This window comes from Solenopsis invicta, chromosome 13 (assembly GCF_016802725.1).
Source record: "Solenopsis invicta isolate M01_SB chromosome 13, UNIL_Sinv_3.0, whole genome shotgun sequence".
In the NCBI taxonomy this organism is placed as follows: domain Eukaryota; kingdom Metazoa; phylum Arthropoda; class Insecta; order Hymenoptera; family Formicidae; genus Solenopsis; species Solenopsis invicta.
Genome location: NC_052676.1, coordinates 2,369,433 through 2,382,396, shown reverse-complemented (window position 1 = coordinate 2,382,396; position 12,964 = coordinate 2,369,433). Strand labels below are relative to the sequence as shown.

The following is a 12,964-nucleotide window of genomic DNA, read 5'->3' as shown; positions in this document are numbered from 1 at the left end:
GATTCTCATTGGTCTGTTGGTCACATGTAGTGTGCTGTTATGCGAGTCACGTGCTATAGCTTGACGCTTCTGATTGGTTGTCGCAGCCACTTCTTGCACGTGGCTGTAAATCAAACCCTTACTTGTGTGGTTCCAACGCGTATGAAAAAGAAAGAAATAACTCCGCCAGCAGCATAAACAGTTGGAGCAGCACTCAGCACGTTGTTTTCGCGAGACGAGATTCTTTTTAAGAAATGGAACATTGCGCCGTTGCGGGATGCCAAAACAAATGTGCACTTTTTCCGTGAGTTATTCCGATGTAACTTCAAAATAATGTTTTTTTTTAGTTCTTATAGTTTTTATAAATTACATACTACTTTTATTAGAAAAAAAACCATTTTTTATCGTTCTTTAATTAGATATATACGCAAATATGTTACAGCGTACTGCGTATGTGTATTTTTTATATAGTTTATGTCACTTTTTGCAGATTTCCTTCGGATTTTGTTAGAAGAGTTGTATGGAAAAAAATACTGGACATTAATAAAACTATTCCTTGCAACAGTTATGTGTGCATTCTCCATTTCGAAGACAAATACATAGATCAAACTGGATTATTACCAAAGCTGAAAGAAAATGCTGTTCCATATGTCAGTATTTTACAAAAATATTTGAAATATATATAGTAGACAATAGAATTTTTATAAATTTTTAGCAGGGTTGGATAATAACTAATTAAAAAAGTTAAAGTTAAATAATAAAATTAAAAAGTTATTGACTTTTAATTTAATTTTGTTTATTCTAAATGAATTAACTTTTCACTTCAACTAGTTATCTTTAAAGTGTATAAATTTTAACTTATTAATTTAACTTTCTTCCTAATGATATAAAATTATGGACTCTCAAGATTAAATTAAGAATATAAAACTCAAGGAGAACTAATGAGAGTTACGTGTGATTATTAATGAACAGTTTCAATTATTAACTTTGCAAATTTACTAAACAAAAATAATTAAAATAATGACTGAACTTAAAAGTTATGACTGACTTTAGTCACCTTTAGTAACAATATTTCCAAACTGTGTGTAGACCATTACTCACAAACAGCCTCAGCTCAATAACTGATGAGTCATTAGCAAGGTATCAGGCAACTCTCCACAAGACGGCATTTTTCAAATGTAATGTGATATCAGAGGAGATGAAATGCTCCCCTTGTAAATATATACAAAACATGACCGCGTCTCTCGAGAGAAAGAGAGATAATAAGATACTAGATTTTTATATTAATTAAATTGTCTAGCAATGAGACTCACCTGAAATGATTGTAAATAAATAAAAACGCTTTGAATCATAACAATTCCAATTCAATATACATCTTCCATGTTAATATAAAGAAACAATATTTCTTTGTTATTTCACATAAACTGAATTCACAAATAAAATATTTAACTTACTTCATGATGCACATTGCAATTGTTGTCTTGTTATTTGAAATAAATTTAATTTTTTAAAAATATAAAATTCTTATTTACAAAAATTAGACAAAAATAATATTTTTAAAATTAACTTTTAAATTAATTTAATCTTAACGGAATTTTTAACTGTAACTAACTTAATTTTATAAACTATTAACTTAATAACAACAATGGTTTTACGCTCATATTATCAAATCAATGAATAATTGAAGGCCATGAACGAGCTGTATCGGTTATACGAATTTTTTAAAATAATTTATTATGATTTACAATTTAGAACGAATGTTTCAGTCTACTTGACTTTCCTCAGCCGTACAATGCGAAAATTTCCACGATTTTGGGCTGCGTTCAGATTCCTCACCCGGATGCACCATGATGTCGTTTTATCTTTGTTGTTTACCAAATGTTAAACAAGGATAGAATGATATCTGGGTGCACCCTGGTGGGGAATCTGAACGCAGCCTTGAGCGCATATATTTATGTAAATCTACCCGTTATGATAATGACATAACAGGATAGATATAGCTCATTCATGGCCTTCAATTATTCACTGATCTATTAATTCAATTTGGTAAAAAAAATATTATCTAATCCTAGAAATTAACAAGAAAGCATTTTAATGTATATATAATTATAGCTAATTAAAAATATGGAGACTAACAGAATGGACACAAACAAAACAGGTAAAACAAAATAAAATTGTTTATTGTTCTATTTATTAATTCTTTATAACTGAAATTTGTATGATTTTTTTTCTGTTGCTGTAACTTAAAATTTTTCTAGATTGATCTGAGTAATAAAAAACTATTAATTTTAGACTCAATGCCCGGACCTTCATATGTGCGAGTGAAAGTAGAACAAAATGTCGATGAACACGATCCGCCAAGTGATTCTGATGATTGTAAGCTTCGGCAATTACATATTTTTTATTAATCAAGCCTCAGTAAAAAATGCACATTTTGGGCCGATTTTCCAGCTTCAAATCTTTCCCCTTACCTCACTACTTCCCATGCCAGTCCACATGTCGATTGACATTTGAACTGGCACAGGAAATAAAGGAGGGTAAGGGAAACTTGGCGTGAGACACTACTGAGTTTCTTGATAACATTAGCTGAAAATCGGCTAAAATATACTTTTTTTTGAGTTTTGATTTATTTTGTATTACATCGATTTATTTCAGCGTCAGCATCATACGAATTTTCAGGCGTACGAGTAAACGTAGAAAATAATGCTGAAAGTGACGAAAGTGGTTTGCGATCTTCTGTCATTTGTAAGCTTCACAAATTATACATTTTTTAAATATTATTTAGAATAACTTTATATGGGTGGAATTCAAATAATGATATATATTGCAGGTTCGAGAGATAACGAAGAGACGAATGCTTCCTCATCGAAAACGCGGGAGCCAACTCGAAACGAGACAATAAAAGTCCCGCTCGAAAGGCCACAGAATTCTTCAAACATTCGGGAAGTGAGTACCAACACAATGAGTGCAGCTTCCAAATGTGACAAAGGGACAAATACTTCGCTCTGCTCATTACCAGAAGAACAGAAATCAACTGAGGATCAAGCCACGAGAAACTCGTTCAAAAGAATATTGAATACGAATTCTTTAAAAGTGAAAACAGTTAAAAAAGTCAAGAATGCAGAAAAAAAAATCAAAATGTTAAAACTGCAAATTAAGCGAAAAAATGAGAAAATTGATAGTATGAAACGTATTATCCAGGAATGTTTTAATATGATGTAAGAATGTATGCAGGACATAACTGTCCCAAGTTTGTATGCTTATTTTATTTTTTTAAAACATTATACATATTAAATATATATTAATATGGTTTTAAGATATTTTTAATATATTAATATAATTTTAATATATTAAAAATATATTGAAACCATATTAATATATATTTAATATATATACATGATTCTTCACTATATATAATTATGTTCTTTTGTCATTCGAATAAAAAATACTTTAATATACATAAAATAAAACAAGCTCGAAGATTGATTGATCATTTAACAATTGTACACTTGACAATTTCTCTCTCGATTTGGAATTTTTTTTTCTTCGAGAAACTGAAAACTATGTAATTAGTTGTAACATTTATATACGATTTATTAAATAAAGAATTATGAAAGATATTACCTAGCCATGTTAAAGTATATACATATATATAAGAGAAGAATATTTTATATTTACAAAAGTAATAAAAATTAATTTAAAAGTATCGTGACGCAACGTGTGTAGAGAGTGTCGAGAAGATTAAAAAAAAAATAGTACCGGGATTGATTGTGTATACATAAGTTAAATAAAAAGATTTATTTGCATCGCATGCTCTAAGAGCATTTGAATCACTTTCATTATTGATGCGAACGTATTGGAACGTGTTGGAGTGAGTAGGAGTTGGAGCATACGACGCGAACAAATCTAAAATTACAAAAGTGAGCAAATTCACTAGAACTTGATCAATAAATTTATATTCTAGTAAATTTACTTACTTTTGTAATTTTCATCAAGTATATAATCTACTCTCTAATTTTATTACTGCCATTTACTTCTGTCAGTCAATGTTTTATGTCTTCCTTCTCTCTCCCCCAATTACTACATGTATTTTGCTCTTATTTACTGCCATGCATTTATTAATGTTTACATGAGTGTTTTAAATTAACATTAAAATATTTTTAATACATGAAGCTCTTATACTTTTTATTTCAGTACTACAATTGAAAAAAACTAACTTCGCGTAGACTACACCCTTAACATGCTTAACTGATCCCAAGCTGAGATAAAGAAGGAGGCTATACGGGCCAGCCTACCCGCAGGAAAAACCATCGTTCCCAAAACCAAAAATGTAAGGTTCTCAGAAAAGATCGGGAACATTAACGACCCGACAAGATCAAAAAGAAAAATGAAAGTGAAGGGACATGAAAATATGTGCCCTCTCGAAAATAAAAAAAAGGGAGGAAAAGGAAATCTTAAAAACGAAGAGTAAATTCTAATATACAGCAGACTAGAAATATCACGACCCCAAGAGGAGATCACCAAAACGGTGGTACGAGATCTGGACATCGACATCTCAGAAATAGCAAACGTCCTAGTAAGAGCTGCAATGATGGAAATAACAGGACAAAGTCTTACAACAAGAATTGAAAAAAAAAAAGCGACAGTAATTGGGACAGTTGCCCTACACGTATTAAAGAAATGTAAGTTTTGTATATCATTGACAATTTTAGACATTGAAAACATTTTATTCAGTCAGTAAGAAGCATTCTACATGATGATAATAATAATCATAGTATAATCCGTGGTAATAATAATAATAATTAATAATCATAATAATTCATTCGTAATAACCACCATTTGTAAATGTACAAGGTAAACTTTCTCTCTCTCTGTCTCACCTTTTATTTCTCTTTCTCTCTCTCTCTCTCGCTCTTCGTTTTCGCAATCTCTCTCGCTCACACTCGTTGAGAATTGTTATTTATATAGTGTATAGATAAAATTACAGAAAAATTCACCAATATATAAATCAAACGTCGTTACTCTTCAAAGACTATGAATGTAGTCAATAAATCATCCCTATCATCATTCCGTCTCTGCTGCAAAGATACTTCTTGATACTCTTCTTTCTTTCTTTTTCTTCTTTTTTTTTCAGTTCGGCATTCGGCAGCGTTGTTGGATTTGAAGGACTACTCTTTTAAAAGTCCGCAGCGGCAACGCTCTCGCAATATCTCCCTAATATATATTTGTACATTTGTAGGTCCTTTTCTTATAACCCTGAGAAACACGGGCGAGGATCCTGTGGATCCTCTATATCCTGCATGAAACTATCAAACATTTAATCCTGATCTTACATTCAATGATTATTTTCTGCTCAATAAATCTCGATAAACAAATTTAACTCTTGATTACTACTCATATTTTTCTTATATTAACACTACTCTGGATAAAAATTTACCTATAAAATTGAGAATTTTCTTACACTTTTTCAACTGTGTGCTATAGGTTGCAAAGTGTTAGAATAACTGAAACAACACCGTTTCAATATAAATAAAATCTTATTAAATATCATTTAAAAGCTATCAAAGTTCAATAATAAAATTCTATAATATTAAACCTGAATTAACTTGAATGAAAATTCACTCACAAAATTAAAAATTTCTTTTAAGAATTTTCTTACACTTTTTCAACTGTGTAGGTTGCAAAGTGTTAGAACTCTATAACTGAACTCTAACACTATTTTAATATAAACAAAACAAATCTTATTACATTTTAAACTACCAAATTGTAATAACAAAAACTGTGTTAGAATGAAACTTGAATTAATATTTGGATAAAAAATCATCCACGATAGTTTCAGGATTAAATTGACTGGGGACTCCTATATTACTGTTCGGATCAACAAAATGCAGAAAATCTGCTCTAAATCTCTAACTACAATTCTTCTCTAATGGATTTCCGACTACCTTAGGATGACAACAGAAGCCCACCGTTCTCTACGGATCTGAAATCACACCTGTGTCTCTCAGGGTTAATATAGATAGGCGAGAGTATGTTCAAGGCAGGAATTAATCCATTGTACGTACATCCTTCAACAAAGTCTCGGTGGAAATACATCCCGTAAAAAAAAAACGTCGGCGACCGTGTAAAGAATCGTGTAACAACAACGAGGAGCGAGCGCGACCGCCGCGGAGTTCTCATTTTTCTTTATTTTTTTTCCCGTATTACTGTAAATCCATATTACTATTGATTTGAGGTAGTGTATTCAATGTAATCCTATTACCTTGCTGCTATATGTTGCGTGTGTGGATATGTTGTGTGTCGTATGAATTACTCCTTTTTCGCGCGCCTACCGCACTTGCGACCGCGAGCCCGGAAGAAAGCTGCGCGTGTGTATGTGTGTATCATTTAATATACGTATACAAAAGTTTCGGTGTGTTACAGGCCTATTGCAGAATTATTGTTATCGGCAGTAATCGAAATCCTGACGGGAGGCGGAGTATGAAAGCATGCTGATCGACATGTACATATATATATGTATATATTTCTTTTCTTTTTTCTTTTTCGGGCTCGCGGTTCGCGCCGGCCGTAGGTGTGCTTCACAAAATTATCGTCTATGCAATGGAGTATGAGGAAGCCGAACGTCGGACAAATTCCGTCGAGACTCCCACGTCTCTCTCAATCCTGATTATTTTTTTTTCCTCTCTTCCATGTCCCTCTCTTTCTCCACGCGCGCGCCCGGGAATTAATTCCGTATCGATAATGCGCGCGCGTCTCTCCCGGGGCGTTGGTTGGGCTCCGCGCGAAAAAATCCGTCCGCAATTCGGCATTTTTCAACTTCATTTTTTTTTTCTTTTAAATACCAAATACGACAAGGCTGCTGACATTAGGCTTGCTAGCACTTTGTAAATAATGCCCAGCGATTGTGCTATTTTGTTTAAGTTTCTCTTTAACTATTATTTCATGAATAATCATTATCACATTTTTTCTTTTTTTTTCTTCTTTAATTAATCGCCTTCGCAGAGCGCCGAGGAGAGGGGGAGGCCGTGTGGCACGTCGTGTCGGCGGCCGCGCCAAGTTGGCTCAATCTATGAACACTTCTGTAAAAAATATAATATCTATGGATGGTTGAGCCCTTGGCCAGCGTATACGCAGCGAACCGAGTTGAGTTGCCTCTCCCTTCTTCGCGGGGGAGGCAAACGGGGGAGGGTGGGATCACTTCTGCACGGAATGAGCAATGTGGCTATATAACGTATATATCTAACGTACGTATTCTCTCTGCGTAGAACAATATGTGTCGCTCAACCTCGCTACATTTAAAGGAACATCATCCACCCGCGGGACGCCATCGCGACGCCCCGGAGCGTCTAACAACGTTAAAAAAATGCAACCTATTATTTAAGGGGGGATCGCAATCAACAATGTGATTCTCACAAGGAAAGATCCAGGATACATATCTCGCGGATTTTGGAAAGCTTGATACTGAGATACAGGGTTTGATATCGTAAAAGTAATATGTAACATTCAGGTGCCAGTGGGTCAAAGTGCTAAAAATTTATTAGATTGTAAAGTTTGAATGACCGCACGCGTGACACGTATCTCAGTAAATGGCTAAAGCTGCACAAAATCAGTCTAGTCCTAACTCTCAAATTCACAGATTTTATTAAATGCACGTTTAGAAATTAATGTATTTTGATCTATTTAAATCATTATTTCCTTTTTTAAATAAGCAAATTAAAACAAATTTGTTTTATAGTCATAAAATAAGAACATGAAAAATATATTGAAGATAAAAAAGAGATTGTCGATCAATTTCGAACATTAAAAAAAAAAAAAAAAAAACATTGTAACTTCAACCCATTAGCACCTGAATGTTACATATTACTTTTACGACGTCAAATTCTGTATCTCAATATCGAACTTTCCAGAATCCGCGAAATACTTATCTGAATCTCACCATGTCAGGCCCCCCAGCGCGCGCGATTTGATTGTACAAGTATCCTATGTATCAGGCTTGCAGAAGTGATTTTCGCCCGTGAAGTCTTCGTTCGTTCGTTCGTTCGCTCGTCCCTTCGTTCTTTCTATTTCCGTTACAGTGTGACGTGACAAGCTCCCCCTCTCTCTCCCTCTGAGAAATCAAACAAATCGGTCAATCGAAATCAAATCTGAGAACATGACGACAATTTTGAATTTTGACACGCTCGTGTTATCCTTATATTACCATCAATATAAGTTTAACGACTTAAAACCAACGCAAAAACAACAGATGTACAATGCACAAGAGCACATTGTTAATAATAAGACAAATGAGACTTAACGTAAAAACATGACTCACATTCAAAATGTTTTATAATAGCCTCAACAGTTTCACCAGGGGAAAAACACAAACGAAACATACATATAATATAGTAAAACTAGTAACTACTTCACTACTCTAAGACAGCGAGAAAATCCTAAGACATGCGATATCGACGAAATTTCATTTTTTGCTTCTTTTTTTTCCTCCCCTTTTCCGAAACTTGCTTTCAGAAGTTGCGCCGAGTGCAGTTCCTAAAGAATGGCTTTTTGTTTTCCTCTTTCACGGTTTTTTTTTTGCTCGAGTTTTGTGACTTCTGCGCATCTTTTTTTTTTTACTCTGAATGTCTTGTGATTTTTACGCTCTTCGTTAACAATTAATTCAATATCGTCTCTCCTGCTATGTTTACTGATTTCCTCCTCTCCCTTCTCTCCACTCCATCTCTATATAGCCGGAGAATATTTCAAAATAAAGCAGAGGAATGTTCTGCTTTTTTCAACTTTTACGTGTACTTCACAATTTTCAATCCTGGAGTCTGCTACTCGATCCAACATTACGATACAATATTTACGCTATTACGACACATAATTTCCATTAAGCTCGTATGTGCCATCGTACGTTACTTTGACGTTGTTCCTCTCATCGCATTCACACTCGCGTGGAATACCGTTTTCCCCTGATTCTCGATGGATCTCTCTCTCTATCGTTTCTCAACTCCACAGATCAAAATTGATCTCTCAGACAACAGTTAAAGATTAAAATCATTATTAACTAGAATTATCAATTACACGACCATTAGTATGTCTTATACAGTAATAAATTACCATCGTGCTATTTTTACTCCACCATCGACACACGTTGTCTTTTTTTTTATTACTAGATGTTACGATGTTATCTTTAGCTTAACTTAATAACGAGTATTAGTGGCATCTGCTTTTGTTTCGAAGAAGAAGTCGAGTAAATTTATTTTTCTTTCTTTTTTTTACCTTTTACCTTAATCGTTAATGCTTATGAAGCTCCGGGGTTTTCGTCCAAAGTCCCGGAGTCGTTTCTTCATCATGCTCTTAATGATGCCGTTTTTTCTTGAAACCTGCAACGTGAATTCATACAGTTTTAGCATTTTATCTTCCCAAAGCGGTTTATATCAAAGCGATTTGTATCGTTAAAGGAGATCTCTTACTCTTTTTAGCCTTGCCCTTCCTCTGAGCTTTTCTCTTCTTGGCGGCCTTGGTGGACGACTCCCCGAAAGTGGTAATCTCGTCGCCGAGAGTGCCCAGAGTCGTCATCTGGCGACGTCTGTGCTTCTCCTGCTTGGTGACGGGCAAACGTGTCATGTAGTTCTCCTCGTACTCGGTCTTCCGTTTGTCTTCGCGCACCAGAATCGCTCGCTTTTCACCCAGGCCCTGACTGTCCTCCACGGGCGCGTCCAGATACTCCTCCTTCAGTTCTCGCAGCACCGTGTTCGACACGGCGCGTCTACGGGCTCGCTCGCCAGCTTTGCGAATCTTTTCTGCCGTGGTCTCATCGCCATCTGGAGAAATTATGACCCCGCGTGATTAACGAGCAAACGAGAGTGGAGATAAAAAATAATTTTAACTTACAATTAAAATTGCCAATAAATTATGTAATCTGAGATGTATATAGGCTGTGTTTACCATTATCTATATAAAATTATCTAGTTAAAAAAAGATACTTTTTATCTTTAAATTAGTAGATTGTATATTTTCTCTATATTTTTTTAATGTTATATTTTTCAAACTAAGTTAATGTGTATGTGTGTGTGTGAACAAGTCTGAAGTATTGTCCTTAGCTTCAACCACCTAATTTTTTGAAGTGATAATTACAGATTATACAGATCAGAAAATAATAGAACAATGTAAAAATTGTCCCAAAACTAGAAATGATTTAAAAACTTATACAACAAACTCTGTCAGTTATTATAATGTGAGTTATATATTTCCATCTTTCCTCTTTATATACCAAAAACTGTTCAAAATTATAAAAACCATAAAAAATGTGTTCAATTATTTCAAGGGATTGCTCTTTTTTAAGAGGATCAGAAGTAGAGTAGCTCCTTTAAAATTTTTAAATTTCGACAAGGAACATTATCGATAACATAATTCATGTAATTTCAAATTTGAAATTTTTATCTTATATTAACTATCAATAACATTTCCATTGTATCAAACTATCATGCTTATGTGTTACAATTTAACTTATTCTTTAGTGTTGATAAAAAAAAAAGCTTTGCTAGTTGAAACATACATTATTTTCTAAGTACATTTTTCTTATATTTGATTGTGTAATTGTAACAAGTAAATAATACTGACTTTTAGGTTTTTGTGAGAGATAAGAATTTTATCAAGGACTGACCGTAGTGCACCGCGGCGAGCTTCGGCGGCACGTAAACGTTAGACTTCCTGGACTGCTGCGTGGTTGACTTGACGCCGTCCTCATCCTCCTCCTGATCGCTGTCCTCCTCCTCGCTGTCGAGCTTGGCAACCAGCGCGTCAGGATTTGCCCTGAAGTTACTGGGGTCGTCGCTATTGATGGTGCCGGTCACCGCCGTCTTGACGAGCTTATCTATTTGGTACTTAAGCTTGTGGTCTATTGGTCGGATTTTCTCTAGGACAGTCCTGATCTCGATCAGACGGTCGATCGACGGGTCACCCTCGATGCGCTCGCCCGAGCATTTTCTCAGGACGACGTACGTCAGGTTGATGAGATACGAGAGCAGCATGTGGTACTTCATCTCCAGGAAGCTCAGGCCCTTGTCCGTCGAGATCTCGCCGTTCTTCACGCGAACCAGCATGTTGTCTACGAGCTGGTTCACCTGGAGGACGTTGGCGTTCATCTCCCCCAGCAGGCGGAACGCCTGCGGGAGGTCCCTCTGCTCCATCTCGTCGATAGCCTGTAAAAAATCAAACAAATTCAATTCAAGATTTTTCATTCATCCTCGTCCTCGAGTGACAATCTATTCATTTATATGTACAAAAAAATTTTAAGTCGCGGAGGAGACAAGTACGCGAGGATGACAAATAAAAAAAATAATAATAATAATAATTCGCGGGTCTTACGATCATCGTCGGCGAGGCTACTGCTCCAAGTGCGTCACGTCGTCGCGTTTATTTACGTACGTACGCGGTCCCGCTTTCCCGCGCGCATATAGGTTAAGCGTGCCGCCGACGGGACGGCTCCTCCTGGCGAAAAACGCCCACGACGCGAGCCCCGCGCGGCGGTAACGCGGGCGGCCCCGTGCGGCGGCGGCGGCCGAGTGTACGGGCGGCGGGCGTCGCGTCTCGTATACGCACACACGTTTCGGCGGCCGCGACGTTTCATTCAGGAAAAACGGTCGGCGCGGCGGGTCCCGTGCGCGGAAACGCGCTCGGCATGCGATTTCGGCGGTAATTACGGCGAGAACGGTGTCCCGGGCCGCCGCGGTGAGCCCGGAAAAATGTCCGCCCGGGCCGCGGGCACGGGGAAAAAAGCGCAATAATCTGCTGCCATCTTTCCTATTTACTAATGGATGACAGCGGAGGGAAAAAAAAAACAATCAAAAATTCCCGACGGCGACACGGCCGAGCGAAACGCGGCGGGTATCGCGCGGCGCGGCCCGATTACGCGGCGATAACGCGCGGACGATACGCCACTCACCTGCACCATGCTTCCGCGTCAAAAATCAGCCGGACAGACGCATATCCAAACAACGTAACTTGTAATTAAACGAGTCCCCACGTGGGACGATATTTTCCTTTCGGGGGTGTATTTTTTCGCGAAGGGAAAACTCTGGTCAGCCGAGCGTCCGTCGCGAGGGTCACTAGGCCGAGCGAGCCGGCGCCTTCCGCCGGGATCGTCCTCGTGTTCGACGTCCTGAGATTTTTTCGCGTTCGCGGCACGACGAACGACCGGGCTCGTCGTGGGAAAGGTCGCGTCACCGCGGCTCAACGAGGTGGCACTTCCGGCCGAGCGACGGGGAGACGGCGCGGCGCCATCTTCGAAACGCGCGCGATCGTCCGCGCGACGGACCCGCGATCGACGGCCGACGGCGCCGATCGACCTGGATTCGCGCGACTCGCAACGCACGCGAAGCGACCGAGGGAAACAACGGGTGTCCGCGACTCTCCCGTCCTCGGATTCGAGCGACTTCCTGTCCGAGGTTGTTTTTTTTCTCCATCCCCTCTCCCGCCTGTACCGCGAGAAAGACGCGTCGTCGTCGTCGTTCTTGTCGAGATGGCGCCCGCGAGGAGCTAGGAATTTTTCTTCTTCCTGACGTTTTCGACGCTGCACAGTGTGCAATTTCTGCTCGATTGGTTGGACAAAAGTATTTCTACTTGTTTGTATGCAAATATTTTTACTTTTTATTTTATAATTATTTAGGGGTAATAACTAATTGAAGAAGGTAATAACTTTTATCCCAGACAGCACACGATATTTATAAAAGATTTGTAAAATATTCGTAATAACTATTTGAACATTTTATAATTATTTTATTATTGTTGTGGAAATATTTCACAAAACCGAGTTAGTTTTTATGCAGCTTTTAATGTGACTGAATTAATTTTATAAATTTTATTTAGCTACATTAATTTTATATATATATTTTTTTTAATTAAATCAAATTAAAATTAATGAAATTGTAAATAAATTTCACAATAATTACAATATAATTATTGTGAATCATTAAATAAATTTTATATTTTAAATTAAGTA

At 37.0% G+C, this 12,964-nt stretch overlaps 2 protein-coding genes across 5 annotated transcripts; one reads left to right on the top strand and one right to left on the bottom strand.

Moving 5' to 3' along the window:
* Positions 1-33: 33 nt before the first annotated feature.
* LOC105202250 lies at positions 34-5,147 on the top strand. 3 transcript variants are annotated; one of them, XM_011170663.3, is made up of 6 exons: positions 34-283; positions 470-629; positions 2,092-2,137; positions 2,272-2,355; positions 2,641-2,724; positions 2,810-5,147. In XM_011170663.3, the coding sequence occupies exons 1-6, from the start codon at positions 234-236 to the stop codon at positions 3,199-3,201; spliced, it is 816 nt and encodes a 271-aa protein (XP_011168965.1). In that variant the 5' UTR covers positions 34-233; the 3' UTR covers positions 3,202-5,147. The 3 variants fall into 3 exon arrangements, with proteins under 3 accessions (XP_011168965.1, XP_011168966.1, XP_011168964.1); XM_011170664.3 differs by having other exon boundaries at positions 35-283; positions 2,659-2,724; positions 2,810-3,595; XM_011170662.3 differs by having other exon boundaries at positions 35-283; positions 2,635-2,724; positions 2,810-3,595.
* A 1,038-nt stretch (positions 5,148-6,185) lies between these two features.
* LOC105202248 (neuroguidin) lies at positions 6,186-12,253 on the bottom strand. Of its 2 annotated transcripts, none has more exons than XM_011170660.3 (4): positions 11,909-12,253; positions 10,628-11,165; positions 9,435-9,785; positions 6,186-9,344 (listed from the first exon to the last, which is right to left on the bottom strand). In XM_011170660.3, exons 1-4 carry the CDS (start codon positions 11,915-11,917, stop codon positions 9,319-9,321), a joined length of 924 nt encoding a protein of 307 aa, XP_011168962.1. In that variant the 5' UTR covers positions 11,918-12,253; the 3' UTR covers positions 6,186-9,318. The 2 variants fall into 2 exon arrangements, with proteins under 2 accessions (XP_011168962.1, XP_011168963.1); XM_011170661.3 differs by lacking the exon at positions 11,909-12,253 and adding an exon at positions 11,332-11,741.
* Between the last annotated feature and the right edge of the window lie 711 nt (positions 12,254-12,964).